This window comes from Sander lucioperca, chromosome 2, assembly GCF_008315115.2.
Source record: "Sander lucioperca isolate FBNREF2018 chromosome 2, SLUC_FBN_1.2, whole genome shotgun sequence".
Lineage (NCBI taxonomy): Eukaryota > Metazoa > Chordata > Actinopteri > Perciformes > Percidae > Sander > Sander lucioperca.
In genome coordinates, this window is record NC_050174.1 from 42,239,073 (window position 1) to 42,266,462 (window position 27,390).

The 27,390-nt window shown below is 41.1% G+C and overlaps 1 protein-coding gene across 7 annotated transcripts in view; it reads left to right on the forward strand.

Moving 5' to 3' along the window:
* ep400 (E1A binding protein p400) overlaps nt 1-27,390 on the forward strand; it is a 34,311-nt gene that overhangs the window by 3,439 nt on the left and 3,482 nt on the right. Inside the window, exons 5-50 of one of the 7 annotated variants that reach the window (XM_031300733.2) lie at nt 168-284; nt 1,949-2,343; nt 2,451-2,738; nt 3,142-3,327; nt 3,441-3,581; nt 3,691-3,769; nt 3,955-3,992; nt 4,088-4,145; nt 4,263-4,346; nt 4,760-4,873; nt 4,986-5,176; nt 5,259-5,436; nt 5,554-5,690; nt 5,791-5,960; nt 6,257-6,431; nt 6,562-6,698; nt 6,960-7,146; nt 7,609-7,778; nt 7,932-8,119; nt 9,314-9,613; nt 12,592-12,765; nt 13,941-14,093; nt 14,288-14,355; nt 14,529-14,818; nt 15,044-15,246; nt 17,050-17,219; nt 19,302-19,498; nt 19,747-19,858; nt 20,046-20,336; nt 20,539-20,613; nt 20,787-20,921; nt 21,013-21,057; nt 21,289-21,442; nt 22,601-22,833; nt 22,981-23,154; nt 23,260-23,307; nt 23,416-23,552; nt 23,767-23,823; nt 23,919-24,012; nt 24,150-24,314; nt 24,423-24,468; nt 24,549-24,655; nt 24,849-25,053; nt 25,149-25,297; nt 26,443-26,670; nt 26,967-27,141. In XM_031300733.2, the coding sequence (XP_031156593.1) occupies nt 168-284; nt 1,949-2,343; nt 2,451-2,738; nt 3,142-3,327; nt 3,441-3,581; nt 3,691-3,769; nt 3,955-3,992; nt 4,088-4,145; nt 4,263-4,346; nt 4,760-4,873; nt 4,986-5,176; nt 5,259-5,436; nt 5,554-5,690; nt 5,791-5,960; nt 6,257-6,431; nt 6,562-6,698; nt 6,960-7,146; nt 7,609-7,778; nt 7,932-8,119; nt 9,314-9,613; nt 12,592-12,765; nt 13,941-14,093; nt 14,288-14,355; nt 14,529-14,818; nt 15,044-15,246; nt 17,050-17,219; nt 19,302-19,498; nt 19,747-19,858; nt 20,046-20,336; nt 20,539-20,613; nt 20,787-20,921; nt 21,013-21,057; nt 21,289-21,442; nt 22,601-22,833; nt 22,981-23,154; nt 23,260-23,307; nt 23,416-23,552; nt 23,767-23,823; nt 23,919-24,012; nt 24,150-24,314; nt 24,423-24,468; nt 24,549-24,655; nt 24,849-25,053; nt 25,149-25,297; nt 26,443-26,670; nt 26,967-27,141 (7,218 nt within the window). The remainder of the gene's footprint in view (nt 1-167; nt 285-1,948; nt 2,344-2,450; nt 2,739-3,141; nt 3,328-3,440; nt 3,582-3,690; nt 3,770-3,954; nt 3,993-4,087; nt 4,146-4,262; nt 4,347-4,759; nt 4,874-4,985; nt 5,177-5,258; nt 5,437-5,553; nt 5,691-5,790; nt 5,961-6,256; nt 6,432-6,561; nt 6,699-6,959; nt 7,147-7,608; nt 7,779-7,931; nt 8,120-9,313; nt 9,614-12,591; nt 12,766-13,940; nt 14,094-14,287; nt 14,356-14,528; nt 14,819-15,043; nt 15,247-17,049; nt 17,220-19,301; nt 19,499-19,746; nt 19,859-20,045; nt 20,337-20,538; nt 20,614-20,786; nt 20,922-21,012; nt 21,058-21,288; nt 21,443-22,600; nt 22,834-22,980; nt 23,155-23,259; nt 23,308-23,415; nt 23,553-23,766; nt 23,824-23,918; nt 24,013-24,149; nt 24,315-24,422; nt 24,469-24,548; nt 24,656-24,848; nt 25,054-25,148; nt 25,298-26,442; nt 26,671-26,966; nt 27,142-27,390) is intronic. The other 6 variants (XM_035997964.1, XM_035997961.1, XM_035997960.1 and 3 more) reach the window with 6 other exon arrangements.

Sequence of the window (27,390 nt, forward strand, 5' to 3'; positions counted from 1 at the left end):
CCTCTAATTGCTTCTGCTTTTAGATATTTGGCATCCTCTACTAGCGCTTTGTGTTGAAGTCTTAACCCAAGGAAGGAGAGCTGACCTGTAAGGTCTTCCGAAGGTCATTGCTCTGTGCCGAGTGCTTTTTTTTGCGTTATGAGGGTATTGTGTGTTTTAAATCCCAGATCAGGCTAAGAGGTCCCGGATTGACGTTGGTCGCCATGGGCTGATTTTCCAGCATCCTGGTGTAGCTCTAGGATCACCTGGCGTTCCACTCCAGCAGCTTATGCCAACTGCGCAAGGTAGGAGTGCTACTACCAGGCCGTTCTGTGTTCTGTTCGATGCTGCTGGACGTATCCCCTTCCTCAAACTAAGGAGATTAAAAAAAAAAATTAAAAAAAAAGTGAATCACAACATTCATCTTCTACAAACAAACTTCAAGCAGCATCAACAAACTTCTTCATCCATCTGCTGGATTTCTCAGCAGTCCACATGAAGTTCAGGCATAGCTGTACCAACACCAGCTCTCTCTCTGTCAGGATAAATGGGGAAGAAGACAATCCAAGTCTGAAGAAGAGTAGCCACTCAATGGGAAGATGCCATGTCTTATGATTTTCCTTTTTTGTTTTAACTATTGATCACCCGTCGTTATCCATCTCTTCTTTTCTGAAGTTTGTTCCTGTTAGTCATCTTTATTTGGACAGACCTTCCCGTGCTGATGGATTTTCATCTTATTTGGAGGTGGATCACAGAAAGTGGGAACCCTGTGGCAATAAATTCACTTTCCAATGGGTTTTGCTTGTTTTCCCATTTTATGAATCCACATGTCATGCTTCCTTTTGGTTTCCCATTTTCATTCCTTCACAAATCGTTTTCTCTCCGATTGTCCGTCCTTGCATCATCAACAGGGATACAAAGTCATCAATCTTCAATTCATTCTTTACATCTTCAAGAGTGTCTTTATTTATCTCATGTTCACATTTAGTTGATTTCCTTCCATGTTATTTCATGGCATTTTTATCTGACTTGGCTTCTTTCCCTCAGTCTAAGTAGGAGGGGGATCATGTGGAGGAGTTGCATTCACCGAACAGGTTTTTTGCGATTGTGGTGGTATGGGTGTGTCAGGGCCAGGTGTTGATGGCGTCTAGGCAAGGTGGTGTGACGTGCAGGGAGGTAAGGCAGGTGCTGCTTTAGTGTGCACAGCTCCGCTCAGGCCTGCTGTCTGCAAGACCCCATGTGTGTCTTTTTGCTCACCTTTGTGCTTTGTCGCTATGTGAGGCATCCAGATGCCTTGGTTACGGCTAAAATGACATTGCTTCATGCATGCCAATCATATGGTGTTTTTGTGAGTGTCCGCTCTTTTGTTTCCCTTTCTTCTCTCTGTCTATTATCAGATTATTATTCCTTTGTAACATTTCTATTCTTCCTCTCTAAAAACTTCCCTTATTGCACGTATAATTTTTGATGTTTTTAACCATATTCTCTCAACATTTGAAATGCAATATTGTGGTTTTGCATTAATCAAAGTAGTATTTTATTTGAGAGACATGTAGATTCTCACATTGATTTTCATTTATTCTGTAATCATTTTGCTGTATGACTCATTAGTTTCCGCTCTGACCATCAGGAAGTAGTACACTACTGTTGATTCATAAGAGTACATCTAGTTCAAGGTTCTGAGGAGCTCTCATAGCTGAAGCTCAAACTGTCATTTAAAATGTAAAACTACTCTTTTATTATCTACTCGGTAGCTTAAAAAGATATAACTTGATTAAATGGGTCTCTCAAATATATATTGAGGGAAAGCTACCACTTAATGGCATTTAAAAGCTTTTTAGTCAAGCAAGACATTTACAAAACACTTCACCTAAGATGCCAAGATTGTCAACTTGATTTTTACCATCTTTCTTTGTGTGCTTTCTATACCACCCCTTTCTTTGTCCTAATTTGGTTACCATGTGTACAGGCGGGATGCCGCCTACTCCTCAAGCGGTCCAGATTGCAGGACAGAAGCAGAACCAGCAACAATACGACCCATCCAAAGGACCTCCAGTGCAGAATGCAGCCAGCTTGCACACCCCTCCTCCCCAGCTGCCAGGCAGGTTGCCCCAAGGTGCCCTTCCTATGGCAGGCCTGTCCATGACACACTCTCAGCAGGCTCAGTTAGTGGAGAACACAGCTCAGTCTGGTGGTCAGCTCCAGGCACAGGTGAAGGTGCAGGCAGGTGGGCCTGTCCTGGCCACAGTAAACCCACACACACAGCTCCAGGCCCAACTGCAGCAGCAGTTGCAGCCAGGTCTTCATCTCCAGTTGCAGCCTCAGCCGCAACAATCCCAGGCCATAATGCCGTCAGGACAAGTGGTCAGTCTGCCTTAAACCATGCAAATTAAGTTTTCATGTATGTTTTTGACTAAATGGTGAGACTGCAAATTGTCCTATTAATAAATTGTTTTCTCCCTTCATTATAGACGGTGGCACTTGCTCGCCCTGGTACAGAATCAAACCAGCCAGTTCAGAGGATTATGACCAACTCAATATCCATGGCATCCTTGTCTCCTGCTCCCAATTCTGTTCCAACCCCCCATACTGCAAGTCCACTCCGCCCCCTTGGCCTCAACATCAACCCAAGCACCCAATCCAAACTGACTGGCACCAATGGCATATCCACAGTCAAAATTGGTGCCTTTGGTCAAAGTGCGACCATGCAGTCCTCACAGGAGGGTTCTCAAGATAAGCAAGTTGAGCAGGCCAAACTGGTGAGTTCCCTTAGCACAGTGGTTCTTAAACTTTTTCTGCCAGGCCTCCCTCGTTTACACTTATTGCTAGTAGTTTTTTTCATTTTTTTTTTTTTTTGTGTAAACGTCTGTTTCCCATGCCAATAAAGCCCCTTTGAATTAAATTGAGATCATGTTTCTCTGTGAAGGGGCGAGAGAAAAAGAGGGAGAGATGCGCAACAATCAGCAGTTTTTCCGTAAAGGTCAACGAGGCACAATGCGATTCGACTGGGAAATTGTCAGTCAGCTCCTTAGATCGAATTGTGTTCACCCCTACATATTTTCTTTGTTTTGGTAGTTGTGGTGTTTGGTGTAGACGATAAAGTTGTTATTACAGTATGTATAATTTTAACTTCTGTTTGTTGTAACTGTTTCTATTTCCCAGGAGAGTCAAGTGCATCAGCGCATCTCTGAGCTAAGGAAGGAGGGCCAGTGGTCAGCCAGTAGGCTCCCCAAGCTTGTGGAAGCCTCACGTCCAAAGTCCCACTGGGACTACCTCCTGGAGGAAATGCAGTGGATGGCAGCTGACTTTGCCCAGGAGAGGAGATGGAAAGAAGCTGCTGCTAAGAAGGTATTGGCAGGCATTTATTGGGGAATTACACATCATCACAACAAAAGGAGGAGTCACTGCAGAAACTGTTGTCTTGTTGAAAGCCAAACTGTCTCAATGTGTCTCCACTACAGCTTGTTCGCACATGTGCCCGTTACCATCAAGAGCAGAAGAAAAGTGAAGAGAGGTCAAAGAAAGAGAGAGAAATTCATCTTCGTCACATTGCCAGCACAATTGCCCGAGAAGTGGAATTCTTCTGGTCAAACATTGAGCAGGTATGTTTATTCATTTATATATTTATATTTCCTAATTATGAAACACTCTCATAATTTATAAATTATAACAGTGTTTTTACAAGTGTTAATCAAGTATTTCTTCTGTCAGGTTGTGGAAATTAAACTCCAGTTTGAAATTTATGAGAAGAGGCTAAAAGCACTCAGCTTACAGAAAGCCTCAGCCAAAGGTAGGTCCCACTGAGCAACTACCATAAATAAAATAAAACACAATAAATTTGCTCTTTATCATGAGCTTTTACTTTCCCACCCATTGGTTCCGGCTCAAAGCTAAACTGTGCTGGTCTATCTTGCCTGTAACTACTTTTTTAATAACTACATTTTTTATAATGCACTTAAATTACTTGTGTTACAGTACCTGGTCATTCAGCAGGAGTTAAAGCTGATAAAGAGGTAGGTGCTGCACTGACACTAATGAATTACGATGCAAGTGCACCTATTGCATCTAATTTATATACATTTTTCATATATATATTTTCTTTTTAAAGGAGATGGCGACTTCAACTAAAAAAAGAAAATCAAGTTCGTCCTTGGTTGATGAACGTGGTATGTGTCAAACTATCGAAAAGATAATAACATGGATGTTTAAAGAGTTTGAACAGTTGCCTTTACTCTGCAAAATTATTTGCAACTTTTCATTATTCCTTTTTTTTTTAGTCCCAGATGAAGAGAGCACCATAGAGGAACAGGAGGCCATGGAGGGGGAAGCAGACCACAAAGCAGAGTTGGTTGAGTTGGCCAAAGATGGTACTTATTTATTAAACTTTTTTGTCTATGTGAAGAGTTGGGTTACCTGGGCTACACAGCACATACTGACACTACACTGCTGGAAGTAGTGTTACCAACACGGACGTTTTGCAAAAAGTAACCTTATCTGAACAGAAAATTGCTCTATATGGACAGAAATTGTGTTAATTAACATATTATTATTATGTCACACATGCTTGTTAACAAACCTGCTATACGCTACTGTTGCCCATAATGGTGAGTTAAACACACATTTGGTATTTAAAATATTCTTGGGCAGTGTATCATTTTAAAATTACAAATTTAAAAAAAATTACACTTTTTTCACCCCTTAAGTTGACCATACAAGTACCAGTATTACTCGTCTCTGTGTTTGTATTGCTTACTCAGATGCTTTTGTATTTGGCTTTCAGCTGAGATGCCTCTTGATGCTTTGAAGAAGCAGTATGCTGGCGCCTACATCGACAGCTTTGAGTGGCCTCAGCCTAGTCCTCATAGTGATGAGGATGGCATGGAAGAGACTGAAGGTGCCTTTTTGTAATTTGAAAATGAAATTGTCATGTTCATCCTCATACCTGTTTTAGCTAATGGTTGTGAATGATGTGATGTGTGAAACAGTTGATATTCTTTACTTTCCAGAAACGGAGTGTCCTGCAGGCAGTCCACCTGAGGCAGTGTTGATTGACTCCCTGCTTAGTGTGGACCAGTACCGGGGTGCTGATAAAGCCACTTCCTCTGACTCTGATAGGAAGCCTGCCAGAGACATAGCGGAAGTGGCTGCTGCAACAGAGCTCATCCTGCCCAAGGGCAGCTTCAGGACCACTTCCTCAGTAAGACACGCATGCGTGCACAAACACACAAAAGAAAAATATGCCTTTTTATTATTTTTTCACTGATCTTTTATTTTACTAGACCCGCAACCCAGCTCCTTTTCTACTGCATGGGTCGCTGCGAGAGTATCAGCAAATTGGTGTGGACTGGCTGGTAAACCTTCACAAGAAACACCTCAATGGCATCCTTGCCGATGAGACGGGCCTCGGCAAGACCGTGCAGACAGTGGCTTACATGGCCCAATTAGCTGGCCAGGAGGGTATGCCTCTGTTATACATGATTTTTTTAACAGTGAATATTGTTTTTATTTGTTTTTTATTTATTGTTATTATGTAAGTGAATGTCACAAAGACATAGTAATTTTTTTTGTCCACAGGCATCTGGGGACCCCACCTTATAGTAGTAAGGACGTGCAAGTTGCTAAATTGGGAGGTGGAGTTCAAGCGCTGGTGTCCTGGCCTTAAGATCCTTGTGTACCTTGGCAACAGAAGGGACCGCAGATCTAAGAGAATGGTATTTAAACAACAAATATTGTCAACATAAAAGGCCTTTTTATTTATTTTCTTTCAATGAACGGCTGTAAATGTGATACAAAATTATCTGATATTTACAGTGGTGGGGGGACGCCAACAGCTTCCATGTATGTGTGACATCCTACAAGCTGCTGATGAAAGACCAGAGTCATTTTCTGAGGAGAAGGTGGAGGCACCTTGTCCTAGACGAGGTTCAGCTCATCAAAAACATGACTCAGAAACACTGGGAAACAATCTTTGCTCTCAGAAGGTGAGTAGGGTGACGGACTTGATTATAATTTCAGTTTCTCAAAAATCAGGATTATAATTTTTCAGGTTTGTTAATTCATTTGTAATCTGTAATGTGAATCAGGGTTAACAAGCTTTTTTTGTTTTCCTGATGATCACAGCGCTAAGGGCTGTTAGGGAGTGACAGATATCCACGTGCATATTTCCATGTCAGGGATTTTTGTCTTTCTTTGTGAAATAGCTTTTAATATTCTGCCAGATGCTTTTAACAAGGCTCAGTTGACTGAGTAAGTGAGATATGTTTTGCGCATCTTGCAGTGAGCAGAGGATTCTCCTCATCAACACTCCTCTACAAAATACTCTAAAGGAGTTGTGGACCATGATCCACTTCCTTTTGCCAGGAATCACCAGGTCCTACTCGGACTTCCCTGTTAAGGCAGGCACAGACCAGAACCAGGACTACTGCCACAAACTGGTCATCCGTCTGCACAGGGTGAGTATAGCGCCTGCAAATTCCTCTGCCTATTAAACTGTGCCACATTAATATTCTGAAACATGATTGATTTTGTCTCACCTGCAATCCTTACACCTTACATATGAAATGATCTTACTCCTAACTGTAGATGATCCAGCCTTTCATTCTGAGGCGCTCCAAAAGGGACGTAGAGAAACAGCTGCCCAAGAAGTACGAGCATATCCTAAAGTGCCGTCTCTCCACCAGACAGAAGAGCCTTTACGAAGATATCCTCACTCAACCAGGGTGAGATATTTGCTCCACATGCGTAGTTATATTGTGATATCAGCGTAAGGTTTTCCCTGGCACTGAGAGTAATATTTGACCTTACTATGGATGATTTGGGCTTTACAACTACTAGAGCTTGAAGACATGCTAAAAATAGAATCCACACATTATACTGTAAATCAGAGGATTTATAAATGAATCAAGGTGAAAGATACATAATATTGGTTGCTTCTTTTTTTTTTTTTTTAACTGTTCATAATCATGTCTGTGCTCCCCTAGAGCTCAGGAGGCGCTGAAGACAGGTCATTTTGTCAGCGTGCTTCAGGTCTTGATGCAGTTGCAGCGAGTGTGTAACCACCCTGAGCTGGTGGCACCCAGAGAGACCAGCAGCTCGTACTTCTGCTCCTCTCTGCAATACAACGTCCCATCACTTGTGCTGGGAGCTCTTCAGAATGACTCAAGCAAGGTATACACTTGTTCTTTGCATTGCTGATGTGCACCAAGATGTTTGCTACCCCTGTTGTGACATTGTGAAATAGATACCGTGGTTTATTGGTATCATTGGACAGACAAAGTGAGCTGTATTAAGACATGACTTTGGGCTCTGGCAACATGTGATTGGCATTTGTCATTGTTTGTTTGAATTCATCTAATAATCCATAATACAGGTAATCATTGGTTTCTTCCTAGTTGAATACAATGTCCTCCCTTTTAATACTTTTTACTTTTTCTATTTGTTTGCTTGTCTGTTTTTTGTTTGAGACCCTGCCTGTCTATCCTTTTTTTAATGTTACATAATTCCTTCTTTTTGGTTTTTGAAACTTGTGCATATGTTGAATTTGTTAAAATGTGATTATTAGTAAAAAAATTATAATCAGTCTGCATTGATCCGCTTCTGCTCTTGTCTTTTATCTCATTATTCTCTTAGATCGCAAACATGTCCATATTTGATCTGATCAATAACGAGAACAGACTGACTCGGTATCAGACTGAAGAGGCGGTACCTAAACTAAAGATCACTCAGCAGCTCATAGAGGAGATCCACAATGCTCCAGAACCACCGCCACGACCCAAGCCATGTCCAATAAAACCCATGAGGTCAGCAATAAAATCTCCAAATATCCAAGTAACTTGTCATGATTGATTGGGAGATTCATGGACATTTTCAAATTGTGCTGAAATGTAAACCTATTATTGTAATATTGATATTTTGCCATCAAAACAACGATCATTTAATTTTTTTCTGATTAGGTTGTTCCAGCCAGTGCAGTATGGGACAAAGCCAGAAGGTCGCCTGGCTGCCATCCCGAGTGCAGCAGGCCAACGTCCTCTAACAAGTTCTCCCGCTACTAGCACCTCTGTTTCCACCACCAACCAGTCAGCCCAGGCCAGGGGCAAATCACCTGTAACCACTGCAACTACTACAGCCACTTCTCATGGTAAGACCATTTTAGGAGTAGTACTCTGTAAAGGACAGGACATTTTTGTTTTTACAGTGGGTGAAGGATTCCAGATGGTGTCCTCTAACATCAAACTGTAAAAGACAAACTGAACCACCCATAGCTGTTTTGTTGGTGCCTTAACTAGTGTGTAATGTGCTTATACTAGTTAGCTTACACTAGTTACCTTGTGTTAGATATTGTGTTATGCTTTGTGATTGTGACACTGTTTTGGATTTAAATTAACCTGACTTACTTTGTCATGCTTAAAAAAAAATCCAAGCAGTGCCCCTACTGTCATATGTTGTTATTCCTAGTGTTTGCAGCAAATTTTAAAAACATATACAGTGTGTACATATTTAGGCACAGTGCTGCAAATTTTAAAGATCTGGCTCTTTCTACAACTCTGTGGAGAGGTATGGGACACCCTCACTGGCAAGTTTCACGTCCAGAGGTTTCATTTGTTTAGATTTATACTTCCATGCAGCACCTAATGTTAGCACAGCCAGGATATAATGAAAGAAGCAACAGTCAGCTGCCGACTTGGTCAGATTTAGCAACTTTTTAGACCCTAATTTATTTAAAAAAAAGCCACTAGCAACAAATTTGGCGACTTTAGGCTATCAGGGGAAAGGCGAGATTTATTTAATTCATTTTCATTCATGCTGCTCAGTGAAATCACGGTCCTCCTCCCAACAGCACGGGGTCTCTCTCCCTCTCCCCTTTAGCCGTGAGCAGCAGGCAGTTATCAGACATGGCCACTAAGCTTTATGCAAATGAGTGTATGACGTCTCCTGGCGGCTTTTTTAGAGAGTTTTGGAGCTAATCATAGCTACTTTCATTGGAAAAGAGTTGGCAGCAGTTATAGTAAACCTTACAGATGAAGAGCTGCAGGCAAAAGGCACTTAATGCAGTTTAGATGATTTTTGGTTTCCACTGAATAAACCCACACAGATGGAACTCATGCTCTAGAGATACACAATTACCGTCACACCAACTTTGTCAATCAAATTGTAAGCAGGGATTAATCTGTCCATTAATAATCAATAACATCTCTAATCCTGCTTGCTGTGTTGGCCCACTACTGCGGAGTGATTTATATGGAGGAAATTGTTTGATCGTACTGATGATTTGACTAAATATTGGGTTACCCCTAACATGTAGTCCCATACCCCATTGCCTTGTGCTTCACAGCGATTGGAACAGCTACTCAGAGAGCCCAGACTACACCTCCTGTCAGCAGCAGCAGCAACACTGCCGCCTCCACTGTAGCCTCCTCTGGGAACAGTGGCCTTGGACAGCATGTGTTGGGGGCTTCCTCTGTGGCCTTGGGCCAGACCTTAGCTGGCACAGTTGTGGGATCTATAGCTCCCATCAGTCAGCCTGCATTAGCACAGGTCCCCAGGCCAGCTCTAGCCCCCAGCCATGCCATCCAGCCCAGCTTACTGTCCCAGAGGCTGGTTCTTACATCTCAGGCCCAGGCACGGTTGCCTAGTAAGTGGCCTCCCCTTCCTCTTAGCGTTTCCCCTCCACCTCTGGCACAACAGTATGGGCTGCTTACACTGAGGCCTTTACTTGGGGCACTGCTGATATGTGTTCAGTCTTCACTAATCCAGAGAAATGGCTTTGTACATAGTCTCAAACTTGCAATGGTAGCAGCACTGGTGGTGCAGCAATTGTGGTCATGGTAGAGATGCCATGTATCAATAGTTAATACAACTCGTGATAATAACAAAAAAAGCTCCCCATAAGATTAGAGCTGTAGCCATATCAGCAGCATCTCCACAGCCTCAGCATTCTCCAATTTCTTTCTCGAAACCTGCATGTACACTACGAACGACCCACTTATGTTATACCACACATCACTACACTATTTAACTTAATTATTATGTCCTCCCCCTCCTTTTAATATTTTTTTTCCTCCCAGTTTACTAATATTCTTTTGTCTCTTGCATCAGCCCAGCTGCAGGAAGAAATCCCAAAGCTTTGGTTGTGTTGTTTTTTTTGTTTTTTTTCTTTGCTAATGTTATGATTGCACTCTGATGTTGAGCGGCACTGCAAAGCATGTGGAAATGGTCCCACAAATTGTCAACCCTTTCCGCCTCAAATGTGAACAGAAAACTTTTCAGTAACCGTGCACAGTATTCAAATATATAAAAAGCAAAACAGTTTTTTGAAAATTATCTTATTGATTTGGGTTCGTGTGAACTAAGGTTGCTAAAACCCTTTGAATTAGGGCTTGGGTATTGTCACTGATTTCCTGAATCAATTTGATATCAATTCACAAGGTCCCAATTTGATAATTTTTTCAATTCAATAACATTTTGATTAGGGATATTTCAGTTGCAAAACCAATTTTGCTTGGATATGAAAGAGATTCTACAATTGAACATGGTTCCCTCTAACCTGGTGCATTATTAAAATTATTAATGTTTACATTAAGAATTGACCCCAAGGTAGTTGCATTAATGTACCTTTTATTTAACATAAACACTCTACAGCAGTCAACACAATAAAGTGCAACTCTGCAGACTACACTCAGTATTTATTGAGTGACATTTCATTCAGATATATTGATATATTTCAAAATGGCCATGCCAGTTTTTTCCCTCGCCAAAATATAGACCCAATTTTGGACCCTTCCCGACAAGCTAGCATAGCATATATGGTACCAATGTATTCCTTAGGTCTTCTTGTTTCATATAATACAGACAGAGATTGATCTTGGATTTTTTGAATTGATATTGGATCATTTGATTTTTTTAAACCCGGCCCTAATGCAATTCTTGAAGAACACTTTTTACTTACCATTGTAGCCCAGTAGGTACATTTTGTGATAATGTGTGAGCAAATATCAGTGATTTGAAACTTGACTTAATGATTCATGCACACTAAGGTAATGTTCACACTTGGTGTCTTTTTTCTTTTTTTTTTTAAGCTGCCAGCGTCTGTTTTACATTATATCCTATGGAGTAAACCACGTTTTTAAAAAAGTCCTGAATGCTTTTTAAACACGACCGCCAACGTTTTTTTTTCTGCAGCTCAGAGCAAAAAAATAACTTTTCTAAAAATAATAATAAAAAAAAAAAAGCCCTACGCCAATTGCTTTTTTGACAGCTGACCAACGACAAGCGGAGTAGCGAGACCTGTCGTTTCTATAACGACAAGAAAAAATGGAGAAGGTGCCGATAGATAGACTTGTGCTAGTGTCGGAGCACCACTCCCTCTCTCTGTTTGTTCTCTAGCTCGCTCTACAGCTTTGTTTTTATCTAGCACCGCTCCACATCTCGGATACTGTAGCAGTAGCTGTTGTTATAGCAACAAAAGACGCTCTCGGCTGCTTTTTGGAACCAAAACGCTGCCATCTTTTTTTTTTTTTTTTCAAAGCGCCCTAGTCAACTTTTTCTTGTCAAAAAAGACTCCAAGTGTGGGAGCGGTCTCTAGCTCACCCAGTAAGAGCGTTCGCCCCGAATCCGACCTGCTGCCCTTTGCTGCGTGTCATCCCCCATCTCTCCCCCTTTCCTGTCTATCCACTATCACTGTCTAATAAAAGGAAAAGACTCCCAAGTGTGATCATGACCTAATATCTTATGCCCACTAATTAGCAATGTGTGCCTTATAAATACTTCATACAGTGTATAACCTGTGTGTGTGAATTAACATAATCTACAGAAACAATCTATTAAGGAATGCCAAAAATAACTTGTTTTACAGCCAAAACCCAAAGTATATCCAAAATATATATGAACTATTTAGTTTGTCCACAGCCTGGAAACTTTTACCGGGTGCAATTGTCACTGCACACACACAGCACAATGTGTTTACTATGATTACTAATTTGTGCACACATATTGTCATATACATTTTCTCTATCTGCTGGGCTCTGAACATTTCATTTATTAAAATTATTATTTGTGCATTGCTTTTTCTTCACAATGCAATTGATATTTTCAATAAACATTCTTAAATGTACTATCAAACATTTCCGTTTACTAATATCTTTGAGTACTTTTTGATGGGGTATAGTAATTATAATGTATATAATGTTGTTAATTAAAATTGGCATGGTACTGATAAATACACTGCCAGGCAGAGGTTTCCTTACACTTTGAATTAATAGGATATTATTGTTTGACACCAATCCCTAAGTATAAATCTTTGAAAAGGCATCAATTGCAGTGCTTTATGTGTATGTTTCAAGCTCTCTGTCTCACCTGAGGATTGTCCTTACAGCCATTTTCTTTCCCCTTCAGGGTTTGTAAAAGTAGGAGCTGCTATGGTTCTGTTGTGGAGGACGGCTGTACTCGTTCCACTGATTAATCCACCCTGGTTCTGCATGTCTTGTCTTTTTTTTCACCCTTTTAACTAACTGATGCCGAGTATATTGTTTCTTAAAATGTTAGACATTTCAGCTGACTTTATTATAATGCTGTCTTTAATTTATTGTTGTCTGTTCTTTCTTTCCATTGAAGGTGGAGATGTGGTGAAGATTGCCCAGCTGGCCAACATTGCAGGCAGTCAGAATCGTATCTCCCAGCCAGAGACTCCTGTCACTCTGCAGTTTCAGGGTAACAAGTTCACTTTGTCCCCCAGCCAGCTCCGCCAGCTCACCACCGGACAGCCCTTGCAGCTCCAAGGTACACTCGGTAATGTACATCCCATTGTCACACTTTTATCCCAACATAATTCTTTCATTTGTGTCCTTTTGACGTTTAGACCTTTATATCAAACTATGGATGCTTATTCTACTTGTCTGTAGAAATATCTCTGTAAATCCCCTGTCCTGTGTTGTTCATCAGGGAGAACATTTTATTTTGGGGTTTCATGATGGTACACCCTAGTTTTGCATTGAATACCATTAGGTATCTGTCTAGGTAGATGGAGACCTATTTTTTAAACAGCCAATCAAATCTTGCATAAAGCAGTAACGTTAGTGTTCTATCATGGGAAGAGCAGACGATCACACTAAGCCAGCTACACAACACAAGAGCCACAGACTCTGAACAATAGCCCACATTAGCTTTGATGCTAAAGTCTTTTTATCTAACTTACACACATGAACGCACATCTTGTCCTGCACCTTAGCTCGTTAAATAAGCCACCAAATATTCACTCTCGAAAAGTGCACTGCTAAAATCAGTTTGCGGGCTAGATGGCTAATTAGCTGCTCAGCTGTAGCACACTAAACAGCATGTGAATGTACCTGCAAATGTCCCTTTGGTCTGTTTAGGTTTTGGTGTGGTTATTACTCTTGAATACCACTAACACCATGCTGTCCGTCTATGAATGAATAATGGTGGATGAATAATTTCTTTGTCATCATGTATTTTTTTTGTTTGTTTGTTTTGTCAATGTATATGTCACCATTATGTGTACCTTTTTAATGTATAGTGAATGAGTGCTGTATGACAGCTGGCTGTCTCTATGTTAGTCCTATGTTCCCTACCTAGGGGCTGCAGATGAAAAGTAGTTATTTTTACTAATTTTGGCATATTTACATGGTGTTTTTATACAGCAGTGTTCATAAATATGCATGGTCCCTATCAAATAAACCAATAAAAAATAAATGACATGTAGGCTACAGCACAATGACTTTGATTTCAGTTGGACTTTATATGTCAGTAGTTTTAATCGTGTTGCAATTTCCTTGATGTACTTGTTGTTTTATGCAAACCTCAATTCTGACAGCATCAAAGTTATTTTATTTTTCACATTTATTTTAATGGCCAAGTGGGTCTTAACTGCCACTCTAGCTAGTGTTAGGTTGTTGTTTTTTAAGGTGTCTCTTATATTTGTTGCTCAATGTGTGTCATGGATTTAGGCAACATCCTGCAGATTGTGTCAGCTCCAGGGCAGCAGATCATCAGGCCCCAGGGATCCATGGTAATGCAAACAATGCCACAAGCTGTCCCTGCCACCAACGCCTCAGCTACACCTGGCACACCTCATCCTACCCTGTCAACAGCCCAACAAGGTAACTCACTCACAGTGAAGATATTGCATTATTATCTCTGATTAATCAGTCCATCTCTTAATCACTTATTTAGTAACATCATCTAGTACCAATATTATAATAATGTTCTAAGTTAATACAGTCACATTTGCAATAGCACTGCTTTTGTAAATTGATAGAATTGATTCTTCTATTGACGTATATTTCTTTTTAAGCATTGGGTGTAACTACAAATGCCACATCAGCCCCCAAGCTCACTACTGCATCACATGCTGGTTCTCAGGTCAGTGCATCACTTTTAAGCCAAGTCATGTTTTCAATGTCCGGTTTCACTTTTTTAATAATCTGAATTCAAAGTATTTTACAGCATGCAAACAACAATCATTCATCATTCATTTTTTCTAATGAAAATAAATAATAGTGGTTGGTTGTACCATCTCTCACTGTAATGTTCAGGAGTCTTCAGAAGAAAAGACTCAGCAGCTGAAGGAGCGTTTGAGCCGCCTGTTTGAAGCAAACGAGCGACGCTGTAGCCGCAGAGTGTTGTATGGTTCAGACTTGCTGCAGGCTTGCACTTTGAGCACAGAGCCTGGTCACTCTGCCCTGACTGCTGGAGGCTGGAAGTGGGTGGGCAGAGAGAGCTGCCTCAGGGCCCAGAGAACCTGTGTGGCTACCACCTCCACACTGCAGTCCACTCTGCTCTCTGTGGAGGACCGCCTGGACGCTGCCAACAGCCTTATCAAGAGGTACTTCAACTCAGTATTGAAACCATCTTTAGTCTATACTGCACATGTTGTTTGAAGCCATCATAAAAAAAAAACTTTTTATGCAGTATAAAAAATAATCACAATCTCTACCACCGTCTTGTAAAAGAAATTTACAACTTACCCAAGAGGCTTTTATGACAATGAAATTCCACGTTTTAGTTCATAATCCAAATAATGATCTGATTGATTATTGTCATGTTTTAGGCTGGTATGTGTGATGCCTCCAGCTGTAGCCCCGCCTCCTCACCTGTACGCAGCCAATCCCCCGGTTCCCTACAGCCTTGAGCAGAAGTCCCTTCACCGTCGGCTACAGAAGGCCTCTGCCCCCCACAGTGCTGACATCCACCACTTGGCGCCCAGGCATCTTCTACGTTTTTCTGACCTGCAGCTAATGCAGATGGATTCAGGTTAGCGCAGCACCTTTTTTGATAATGTTTTATATGCAGCAAGCTGAGACGGCAAAATGTACAGTGGCACTCATAAGTTTATGAACCCATGCTAAAGTTGACTAAAAAGAGGAATAAAAAAATCATCTTTTGGAAATTGATCTTAATGCCTTAATTAAAAAAATGAGGAAAAATCCAACCTTTAAGGACACCAATTTTCTTTGTGAATGAATAATGTATCGTAAATGAATAAATGTTCTTCCTTAAAATACAGGAGGCATAAGTAAGTACTCCCCTATGTTAAAGGAACACACCGACTTATTGGGACTTTAGCTTATTCACCGTAACCCCCAGAGTTAGATAAGTCCATACATACCCTTCTCATCTCCGTGCGTGTTGTAACTCTGTCCGACGGCTCCACCGGTAGCTTAGCCTAACACGGATCCTGAAGGTAATCGGTTCCAACTAGCCTACTGCTCCGAATAAGTGACAAAATAACGCCAACATGTTCCTATTTACATGTTGTGATTTGTAGAGTCACAGCGTGTACAAATAACAAGGTCACATGAGACACAGCCATCTTCTAACCGTATATAAACTGGGAACTATAGTCTCAGAAAGGCAGAGTAGCGATGCTTCGCCTTTCATTCGGCGTTATTTTGTCACTTATTCGGAGCAGTAGGCTAGTTGGAACCGATTACCTTCAGGATCCGTGCTAGGCTAAGCTACCGGTGGAGCCGTCGGACAGATTTACAACACGCACGGAGATGAGAAGGGTATGTATGGACTTATCTAACTCTGGGGATTACGGTGAATAAGCTAAAGTCTCAATAAGTCAGCGTGTTCCTTTAAAGGCAGGCAGATTTTTATTTTTAAAGGCCAGTTATTTCATGGATCCAGGATACTATGCATCCTGATAAAGTTCCCTTGGCTTTTGGAATTAATATAGCCCCACATCATCACATACCCTTCACCTACCATACCTAGAGATTGGCATGGTTTTATTTCAATTAACCTAATAGCTGGTTTGATTTGCATTGAGAGATGATTTTATGGAAAGTACCCCATGCCACTCTCTAGGTATGGTGAAGGGTATGTGATGATGTGGGGCTATTTTAATTCCAAAGGCCAAGGGAACTTTATCAGGATGCATAGTATCCTGGATCCATGAAATAACTGGCCTTTAAAAATAAAAATCTGCCTACCTCTATGGGAATTTAACATAGGGGTGTACTTACTTATGCCCCCTGTATTTTAAGGAGGAACATTATTTATTCACAAAAAGAAAATTGGTGTCCTTAAAGGTTGGATTTTTCCTCATTATTTTTTAATTAAGGTATTAAGATTAATTTCTAAAAGTTGATTTTTTTTATTCCTCTTTTTAGTCAACTTTAGCATGGGTTCATAAACTTATGAGTGCCACTGTATGAATAACTACAAGTTAACTAATTAATATGTATCACATGTACAGAAAAACACCACTATTATCCCTCTGCCTACACAGGGTGAATGACTCATCCCACATTTGGCTTAGTGTACATTTCTTCAAATCAAGAAAATGGGCTCTCTATACAAATCCATCTCTTGTACACAGTAAATGCACAATATTTAAATATAATTAAAAAGACCAATGTAAATATTGTAAAACCTGCTGGGATTACTAAGAAAAATGCACCTGTTAATTTGTGCACATTTTACTCTTTATAGTTATTGTAACTATACAACTAAAATAAACTTCTCTGCAGCTGAGTTAAACCCTTGCTGAAACACCAAACATCTGACCATGCTAAGTGTAAGAACTTTTGATATTTTTCTTTTCCAAAGGTAAACTGGAAGCTCTTGCCATTCTGCTGCAGAAGCTTAGGTCAGACAGCCGCCGTGTCCTCATCTTTACACAGATGGTGAAGATGCTAGACATCCTGGAGGCCTTCCTAGATTACAGGCAACTCACTTATGTGCGGGTCGATGAAAGCTTTACTCCTGACGAACGACAGGTAAAGTAATTGGCACCGCTTACATTGGTTCTGAATATCCATACCAACTATTGTCATAGAGAGCGATGTGGCCAGTTCTTGGCAAGCATGTGTCATGAAGGGTGTAGGGATGCAGCTATCGATTATTTTAGTAATCGAGTTTTCTACCGATTGTTCCATTGAGTAATCGGATAAGAAATACTTCTGCTTTATAGTAAACAGCAATAGTAAATATACAAAAAAGAAGCTAAATTTGTATTGCCTAAATTGCATACAAAAACAGGGATAAATGGTAATATTTTTAAGCACTGGCCGCATGGGCCACCAAGCCCCTTATTTTCTTGGCAGAAGTACATTTTTGGTGGCCCAAATGTAAATCTTTTTCGACCCCTTCCCCTTAATGCCTCTGGCTCTTTACACTGGATATGCAAAAGAGCTGTCCACTAAGCCCAGGTAAGTGTGAATGTACAAAGCTTACAGCAGGGCTATTCAACTACACTGTTCTGGTGTGGGGGACACTTTTTCAGAAGGCTTATACTGAGTGAGGAGAGAGAATGAAGAATGCTGACATCACTGGCATGGTCCGATGACGTCATTAATCATCCACGCGCAAACACAGTGAGCTGTATAACGTTAGTTACATTGATTAAACGAAGCTCCGAGGCAATGAATTTTGCATCAAGGATTTTTAGTAATCGAATTATTCGAGTTACTCGAGGAATCGTTTTAGCCCTACAAAACTGTATGTATGTTCTCTGTATTTCCTCCTTGATCCATGGTCCAAGAAAGTGTTTATCCTTTGTCTTGCATATTTGCAGGTCAAGTGTTAAATAGGCAGTGGTTACACTTGTCTTTTCAATGCAACTTTTGTGATTGGATGCCCAGATCTGTCAGCAACAGGTCAAATGGTAACGTAGGAGGCAATTTAGCCTTGTGTGATCTTAATTTTATAATATTAATTTGGCATGCAGTTCCTGCACCAGTTAAAATTTTGTTTAAATAAAAACTCAACTCCTGGCATTTGGTCCTGGGGTTTTTTACCACTGTTTTGGAATAAGGAAATAACGAGAGTAAAAGACAAAACAACTTTAAAAGTGGCGTATTTTTCTTTTTAAATAAGTGCTGTGTCGTGGATCTAATTCATGCCGATATGAAGAGTAGTTCATAGGGATTTAAATGGAATTAAAAATCGTCATTTAAGAGAATTGAAAATTAAAGCAAGCTAATATAGAACAAGACAATAAATAAAATACAAGAATAAAAGAAATGAATAATTATTTGATTTAATAGGTTGTAGGGAGGTATAGAGGGGTTTTATTTTGTGTGATGTGTAAAATGTTCTAAATAAGCAACTAAATGTTCTAAGTACATAGGATAATAGGTTTGGACTTATTTTTTACAACTGAAACAAATTTTTCTTTTATTACAGAGAGAAGGTAAGTAAAAAAGGTGCCGGGTAAAATTCAGTCCTATTATTAGTTCAAATGTGAACAATACCCAACCCTAATAGTGATACGATCGTGAATCGGGATCGTGCCTGAAAAAAATCTGATATAATATTTTTTCCATATCGCCCATCCCTAGGACAAACTATTGCTCTCTTCCCTCCCTGCTGGATTTTGTTCAACTGGGGCCTTAAGAGATGCAGACATTAGTTGAGATCACAGTCTGGGCTCATGGGTTTACGTCTTTTCGGTTTGCTGCTGCATACTTTTTCCAAGTGTACAGTAAATGGTTTCGACTGCCTAAACTGTCAAATAAAATCCGAAATGCTTCCGTCCTGATTTGTCTTAAACCTATTTTCCGTTATGTAATCCTTGCAGTCACATCACAATGTATGATAAAGATAAGATGAAACTTAAATAAGCCTGTGGGGAATTTAATTGTTGCATAAAAATAAGGATAGGGGTAATGTACTGTTAATGTACAAGGAAAAGTCGAGATTACATTGGAGAGGGTTTAAGGTATAAAGTTTGCTTCACACCACTTGGATTAGCAAAGAAAATACATGAAATAAGTGAAATTCTAAAAGTGTATTGTCAACAACTTCTTTCTTAGCCTTTGTCCCAGTCTGTAAACATTCTTGGTGTTGTGTCTCTGCAGGAGAATATGAAGAAGTTTAACAGGAACAGGAATGTGTTCTGCAGCATCTTGACCAAACGCTGCTGCTCTGCAGTTGGGACTTTGTTTGACGCAGACACCATTATCTTTTATGACACGGATCTCAATCCAAGCATGGATGCCCGCTGCCAGGAGTGGTGTGACAAAATAGGACGCTCCAAGGATATACACATATACAGGTGATATTATCAGTACAGGGAAATCTGTTTTAATTATGTTCTTTATTTTATGTTCCTTAACACAAGACTACGTAACCTTTTCCTCTTAAACATTGATTAATGGCTATTTACCTTTTGTACCGATGTTTTGTTTTATGTTTTGCACTCCATACCACCATGTGTGGTCTAAGAGTAAATAAGTAAATCTAAAAAATCTGATATTTAAGGACTTTGATGCTACTCCTGGTTATGTGTTGTGTGTTGCCCAGGTTGGAGAGTGGAAACTCCATTGAAGAGAAGCTGCTGAAGAATGGCACCAAGGACCTGATCAGAGAGGTGGCTGCCCAGGGTACTGACTACACCTTGGCTTTCCTCACACAAGTAAGATGAACTCACTGTGGGCTTATCCTGGAGCTTCAGAAACTCTACACAACTCTACATTTATTCAAACTATGAAAGCCTTTTTTGCACATGAATCAGTAAAGTTGTAATTTCCTCCACCCATGGACCAAGACCCATTACTATTCTTTAATTATATAGTAACTGACCTGACATTGTTTGTTTTCAGCGGACAATACAAGATCTGTTTGAGGTGGAGGCAGGCTCAGGGGAGAAGGTGGAGGAGTTTGTGGTTCTTCACCAGGAGCCATCGGCCTCTGAGGCCATCTCTCCCAGAGTGGCTAGACCCTACATCCAGGCTCTCCACAGCATAAACCTGGATGCCCTGCCAGTTAAGGAAGAACAGCAGGAGGAGGAAGAGCTGGCAGACAAAGAGTCAACAGAAGACAACCAGGAGTCAGAGAGTCAAGCTCAAGAAGAGCCTGCTCAGAAAGAGGAGCTGAACGCAGTCATGGAACAGGTACCTTTACTTTTTTCATATACCATTTGGAAATTAGAGGAAGTGGAAAAGTAGTATTGCCAGAAATAAATATATATATATATATATATATATATATAGATGTGTGTGTGTGTGTGTGTGTGTGTGTGTGTGTGTATATTGAAACGCTGTTTGTTTGTCTTGCTGAGTTTGTATTTGCATTTACTTCCCTAACCTTTAACAGCTCACGCCAATTGAAAGGTATGCCCTGCATTACCTGGAGTACCTCCACATCAGTGACGATGAAACTGCTCTCAAGGTAACTTAAATCGTATTGTAACCAAATATTTCTTTTTTTATTATATAGATTTAAGGTATTTACAGATCAGTTCATCCATCAACGAATCATTTCTGCTCTACTATGTTGGTATTTCAGTGTACTATTTGTCCTTTGATACATTTGACTGATTGATACATGTTTGTTTTCCTCAGGAGCGGCTGGAGTGCTCTAAGAGAGGCTGGGAGCTGCAGCAGCTGCAGAAGCTAAAGGAGGAGGGGGAGGAGCAGCAGATTATGGAGGGAGATGAAGATCTCTTCACCTACACCAGAGAGGATGCCTACAACATGGTGGGTGGCCATTGTGATCTCTGCTAATCAAACAAGAAGTGAATTGTGCTGCTCTGCTGTTGACATGAACCTTTTCTTTGTGTTTCAACAGGAGTATGTATTTGATGCAGAGGACGGCCATACAGAAATCATGCCGGTAAGACACCAACTGTGATGTATATGGAAACAAATGAAAATATGCTTACCAATTTTAGTGGTGTCCTGATAATGGTTATTTTTTTTGAATAGCATCAGTAACTATGGATTTGGATCTTCACTATTCTCTTTCTAATTTTATTGTATTGAGGCACATCATAAAGTCCTGCTCTGCCTTCTGGCTATGTCCTGACTTGTGATTTTTTTTTTTTTTTTTTTTTTTTCAACACAGCTTTGGACTCCACCAACACCACCACAGGATGACAATGACATTTACATCGACTCTGTGATGATGCTGATGTATGACACCACACCCATGCCAGAGTCCAAGCTGCCTCCTATCTACATCCGCAAGGAGCACAAGAGACTCAAGATGGACCCCTCAGGTAAGACAAGATTTTTCCTTAACTCCTTTGTACAAAAATATGTCAGTCCTGCACTACATATTTAGTAACCTGTATATCTACTGCAAACATTAATTTTTGCTCTAAACAGTAGTTTCTTCTTTCAGACAAAGAATTGTTGTAAATCCTGGAGTAAATTTGTATTTTAAAAGAGAGAGTTTTTAAAGCGTAACTCTCACCAAATTGCAACCTAGGGTCTTTTTGTGAATGTGCCCAAGTCAAACTTTTGTTTAAAAGCATAATTAGAACGGAAGTGCCACTTTTAAGATCGATCGTATTTTCGTTTTCGGTCAAATGGCCTTTTGAATGGGAGTGCTAGGGGCACTATTATGATAGCATCAAAATCACTATTTTTAAAACACTAAGAAGACACAACATGAAACTTTGCTCAAAGTATCACCAGGGACTCTACACATGAACTCGAGCATTGAGAACATTGTTTGTGTACACAGAGTTTACTAAAAAGGTTTTGAACAACTCACTTTAGCAGTTGGTTTTTCTGCTCGCCGCCGTCTTGCCAGTCAAAAAGAGTCAATCTCCGAATGCGAATGAACGGACTCGATAGAAGAATATGAGGCTCCTTTTTCAACTACAAGGTCAATATTGTTTTTCACCAACGACAAAACAACGAATTATCCGTGCATTTTTATGGAACTAAGCTTTAGGAGCTTTCCATCTTTACTAACCTCCCTGTTACGTTGCATTCGGAGATCGACACTTTTTGACTGGCAAGATGGCGGCGAGCGGAAAAACCAACTGCTAAAGTGAGTTGTTCAAAACCTTCTTTTTAGTAAACTCTGTGTACACAAATAATGTTCTCAATGCTCAAGTTCGTGTGTAAAGACCCTGGTGATACTTTGAGCAAAGTTTCATGTTGTGTCGAGCCTTCTTAGTGTTATAAAAATAGCTATTTTGATGCGATCATAGTAGTGCCCCTAGCACTCCCATTCAAAAGGCCATTTGACCGAAAACGAAAATACAGTCAATCTTAAAAGTGGCACTTCCGTCCTAATTATAGTTTTAAACGAAAGTTTGACTAGGTTGCATTTTGGCGAGAGTTACGCTTTAAGTAAGATGCTGAAGTGTCATTGCAGGTTTGTTTGGTTTCTCTGTTCTTACTCGAATGTGTTTGTCAAGCAGCAGCCAGAAAGAAGAAGAAGGGCCATGGGGAGACGGTCATTCCTCCACGCTCCCTTTTCGAAAAAGCCAGCATGCTTAAAGTTCGCCGCGAGGGTAAAGACCAGAAAAAGAACTTCTCCCTCAAGCAGCAGGCGCCCTTTGCCAAGCCCCTACCCTCGCTGGTTAAACCTGCCATGGAGGCTAGCCAGGACAACCCAGAGTGGCTCATCAGTGAGGACTGGGCTCTGCTTCAGGTATTGGCCCCACTAACCCTTCCCTGATGATCTTTCTTCCCAAGCTGTGTTGATATAAATTAATAAATCTTGAATTGCACTTCGCTTAATGAAACAAATTATACTATATGTTCAAATGTCTGAATATCATTGCTGTGTGTCTGACAGGCTGTAAAGCAGCTGCTGGAGTTGCCTCTGAACCTGACAATCGTGTCTCCTGCCCACACTCCTAATTGGGATCTGGTGAGCGATGTGGTGAACTCCTGCAGCCGTATCTACCGCTCGCCCAAACAGTGTCGCAACCGCTACGAGAATGTCATCATTCCCAGAGAAGAGGGCAAGGTAATGGAGAGCGCGAGAGAGAATGCAGAGTCACCCTACTTTGCCGTAAAACTGGTTTACTCACCTTGTACTTGTTTGCCTAAACCATATCTTTAACTTTTTCAGTTGGTGTATGAGGCTAACCCTAAGAAGAAAACTAAGAGCATATACAAGGTACCCTATCCTGCCCTTTTGTATTTGATAAATGTTGCTTTGCTCTTAAACTCCTGCCTAACTTTTGTTCTGTGTTTCTTTGTATCATGTGTCTGTGTACACGCGTAGTCTAAGAACAGCCGCCCTCTAAGAACCTGTCAGATCTACACACAGGATGACAATGCCACTCACATTCAGCTCTACAACAGCCGCTTTGAACTCATGAAGATCATTGCCAGCAAGAGGAGCCCACCAATCAAACCACTGTAAGCACTGATGATTGTCTGTTAACGATGAATGCACAAGTCTCATCAAGGAGCTAACACCAAAGCAGGAGATTTACAAAACTGGAAAGAAAAGCTTTTCATGGCATGAAATGCTTTTCATGAATTTCGAGCAATTATTTAGCTCTTCTATCTAGGAAATAGTGAAATCAAGTTCAGATGGGATATGTATTTAAGTAATTTATACTACCAACAGGCTCGGCATGAATCCATTCCAGAAGAATCCCAAACATGCCTCGGTTTTGGCAGAAAGGTGTGTTTAATTTTGCCATTTTTGTACGATTGTCATCTCAATTTTAAATCTAGAAATAAAGAAAAAAAGTACAACATTGTTTTTCTTTTCTTCAGTGGGATCAGCTACGACAAGCCCCTACCTCCCATTCAGGTGGCATCTCAACGGGCTGAAAGGATTGCCAAGGAGAAAAAGGTTATTGTTGGCGATGTAATTGTCGACAATGGGTGTTAATCAGGAGCACCTGCTTTGTCTTTCATCACTGTCAGATCCAAGTATTGCTTGTTTTCATCTTTGCTGACATGTTTGCATTTGTGTTTGATTTTGTGCATTGTGTGTGTTTGCAGGCCCTTGCAGAACAGCAGAAGGCTCAGCAGTTAGCCCAGCAGCAGCAGGCTGGAACCCCCCAGGCTGCAGTCGGCCAGGCACAGACTCCTGCTGCTGGCCAGGCTCAGGTCCCTCAGGCTGCCACAGTGGCCGGAGCTGCTTCTGTGCCTAATGCAGCTGTTCTGGTGAGGATCAAAACACCCGCCAACCAATATCTTCTACATACAGTGAGATCCAAAACAAGACACTTTACCTAGTGAAGGCTCTTACACATTATGGTTCATGTTTTTCAGGCTGGAGCCATAAAAAATGCTGCTGTGGGCACAACTATCCAGGCTGGTACGCTGACACACATATGGTTCACATTACAGAGCTGTTGATGTTCCAATAGTTAATTTATTTCTCTTTGTTTCTTCCAGCCACTGTAGGGGGGAATGTGATTGTGAACACAGTAGCTGGAGTTCCTCCAAGTCCCTTCCAGGCCAACAAACGCCTGGCATCTTCAGTCATACCAGGCACCCTGTCTGTGAGTCATGCTCATTTATCACTGCTGCTCTGGCTTAACTCAGCCACCTACTGACTAACAAGAATTCATGACACAAATAGCCTTTGGATTGGCATGAAGCAGAATGCACACCCACGACTCCCTGTAGACCGAATGGTTGTTACAACTGTAGGAGCCTTTGCTCATTGTGTTGCTGTTTTTCTTGTTGATCCAGCCTGCCGGTGCAGCTGGAGCGCAGGTGGTCCACGCACAACAGAGGGCTGTTACGGCTGCTGCTGCTGCCCCTGCTGAGGTGGTCGCCATAGCTACCGGTCAGGGTGTTCGAGCCGTTACCCCAGTGACAGCATCTGCAGTAGTTTCTACCACTCTGAGCCCGGTGCAGTCACAGACTCGCCCACTGGTCTCTCAGGTCACACCAGGTACTTAACTGAACACAGACTTTTCTCTGACAAAACATCCCTTAAGTACCCATTACTGTTTGACAGACCTGACTTATCTGCTGTCCTCCATCCAGCCACAGGTTTGCAGTTGCAACAAGCAAAGCCTCTTACCCCAGCCCAGCTGCAGATGCTCCGACAGCAGCAGCAGCAGCAGCAACAACAGCAGCTGCAGCACCAACAGCAAGCTGCTTCCCCACAGATCAAAACTGTAGGCAAACCCCAGGTACACCACCAGCATCTTTACACAATAGCTACACAAAATGCAATGCTATGGGTAATGTGTTTAACAGCTCTGGGGAAATGAATGCTGGAGTTGTCGATTCCATCCAGCTTTTCTAATTAGTGTCTCATTACTTAACATGGTGTTATAGGAGTAGTGTGGGCTTTTTCAAGAATAGCTCAGTGCATAGCTACTACTGTGTTCAAAAGAGAGTGATTGATGGCAGATGCGGTCAGGGCACAAAGATGTAGACAATCGTAGCAAAGAATAAATTAACAGATTAGGTTGTCATGTGGTAGTAAATGTGCAGTGTAGGTTTTAGTTTGTCTCTGAATAAAGGCTGCAGTCTTGAACCCCATTTTCATTACATAAGGTCAGCCAAAACCGTTTTATAACAATCTATTTAAAATAAGTATGTGCAACAGAGCCAGAAACATTGTTTCAGCGAACTCTTTGAAGGATAATTCGCACTTCTTTGCCAAACGATCGCATCATTTTGATGAGCAGTCATTGACATGAACAACATGGATTTGGGTTTAGTTGCAAAGCCAAACACAACAGTACCGCTGTGTGGCATAAAATGAGCAGAAATGTTGGGTGGCAATTAATAGTCAACTAAAATGTCATGATTGTGACAGCCCTAGGTATGGGTCACTTTGAGAAATGTTGATCACTGTTTATCTCTGTTGGATAAATCTGACATATTAGCAGCTGTAACTGAGATGTTTTTTATTAGTATAATTAAAGTGATGGCAGTACTTCAGGTTTACCTAATAAATAGTCTTGCTTTGCCAGACCTTCCTCCACACACTGCGAAGGAAGGTCTGGCTAGTCCACACAGCATTCCGGGATGGGAGAAAAATGTTCTCTGGTTTATTGGCATTTCTTTAAACCAATCACAATCGTCTTGGGCGGCGGTAAGCTCCGCACGGAGCCACTGCAAAATAGCCTCAAGAAGGAGCTTGTTTCGGTGAAAGTTTACATTCCAAAGTTGTTTTAGTCGTGCGAGAGAAACAACTCCCTGAATACCGTGGAAATAGTCGTGGATATAGACTGCCTAGTAAACAATACAATGAAACCGTGTAAGGGTTATAATAACAAAATGTGTAGTTAACTTACCTTTTAACTGGTAATCTGTGTGTTTACAGGAGTTGTTAAAGATGCACAAACATAAGCAGCTGCAGCTGCAGCAGCAGCAGGTAGCTGCAGCAGTGGCAGCAGCCCAGAGCCAACAGGCTGCAGGGGCCCAGCAGGCCGCCCAGGTGCAGCCTGCACAGGCTGCCCAAGCCAATCCCCAGCTAGCAGCTGTGGCAGCACCCAGACCTGGAGCTGTGCTGACCGGCACCACTGTTGCCAACCTGCAGGTGGCCAGACTGGTAAGATTGTGAAAAGGAATCTTGCATCATAGGTCCGAACCATATGAATCAAAAGATAAGATCGATTGTATTACTAACAATCTACCTACAGAAATCTCAAGTTATTGCTGATGTATTACATAATCAGAGAAAATGTAAAATAAAAGTAATTTGTAAATTGTTTTATTTTGGTCCACCGTGCTCGGTGGTCCAGCAAAGACATTGTTCTCTGTTTATTCATGTCCTGTTCTTTCCTGTGTTCATGTCAGTGATTGAGGTTGTGGCAGCACTAATACTGGTTGTGTTTCCTTTCACAGACTCGAGTGCCCACTCAGGGACAGATTCAGGCCCAGGCAGGACAGACGGCCCAGGTGACCCTCACCAAGCCTCCTGTGGTCTCTGTGCCAGCTGTGGTCTCATCAGCTGGTGTCACTACACTGCCAGTCACTGTAGCAGGCATTAGTGTTGCTATTAGTCAGCCCCAAAAAGCAGGTGTGTTAAAAGGCGTATTAAATCTCTTTGACTGTAGATATATATTTTTTGACTTTGACTTGATTGTTGCTCCATATGTCCATTACAAGCTAATTAACAGTTCAAAATTATGAGCTAAAGTTTTTTATTTATCTTATATTATAATAATCATATACCTGTTCTCGCTCAATATATGATACACCACTAATTAGAATCCAAAGACAATGGTGTTCGTTGTTGATTGGGTCTGCGTCATTTGTGTTGGACATC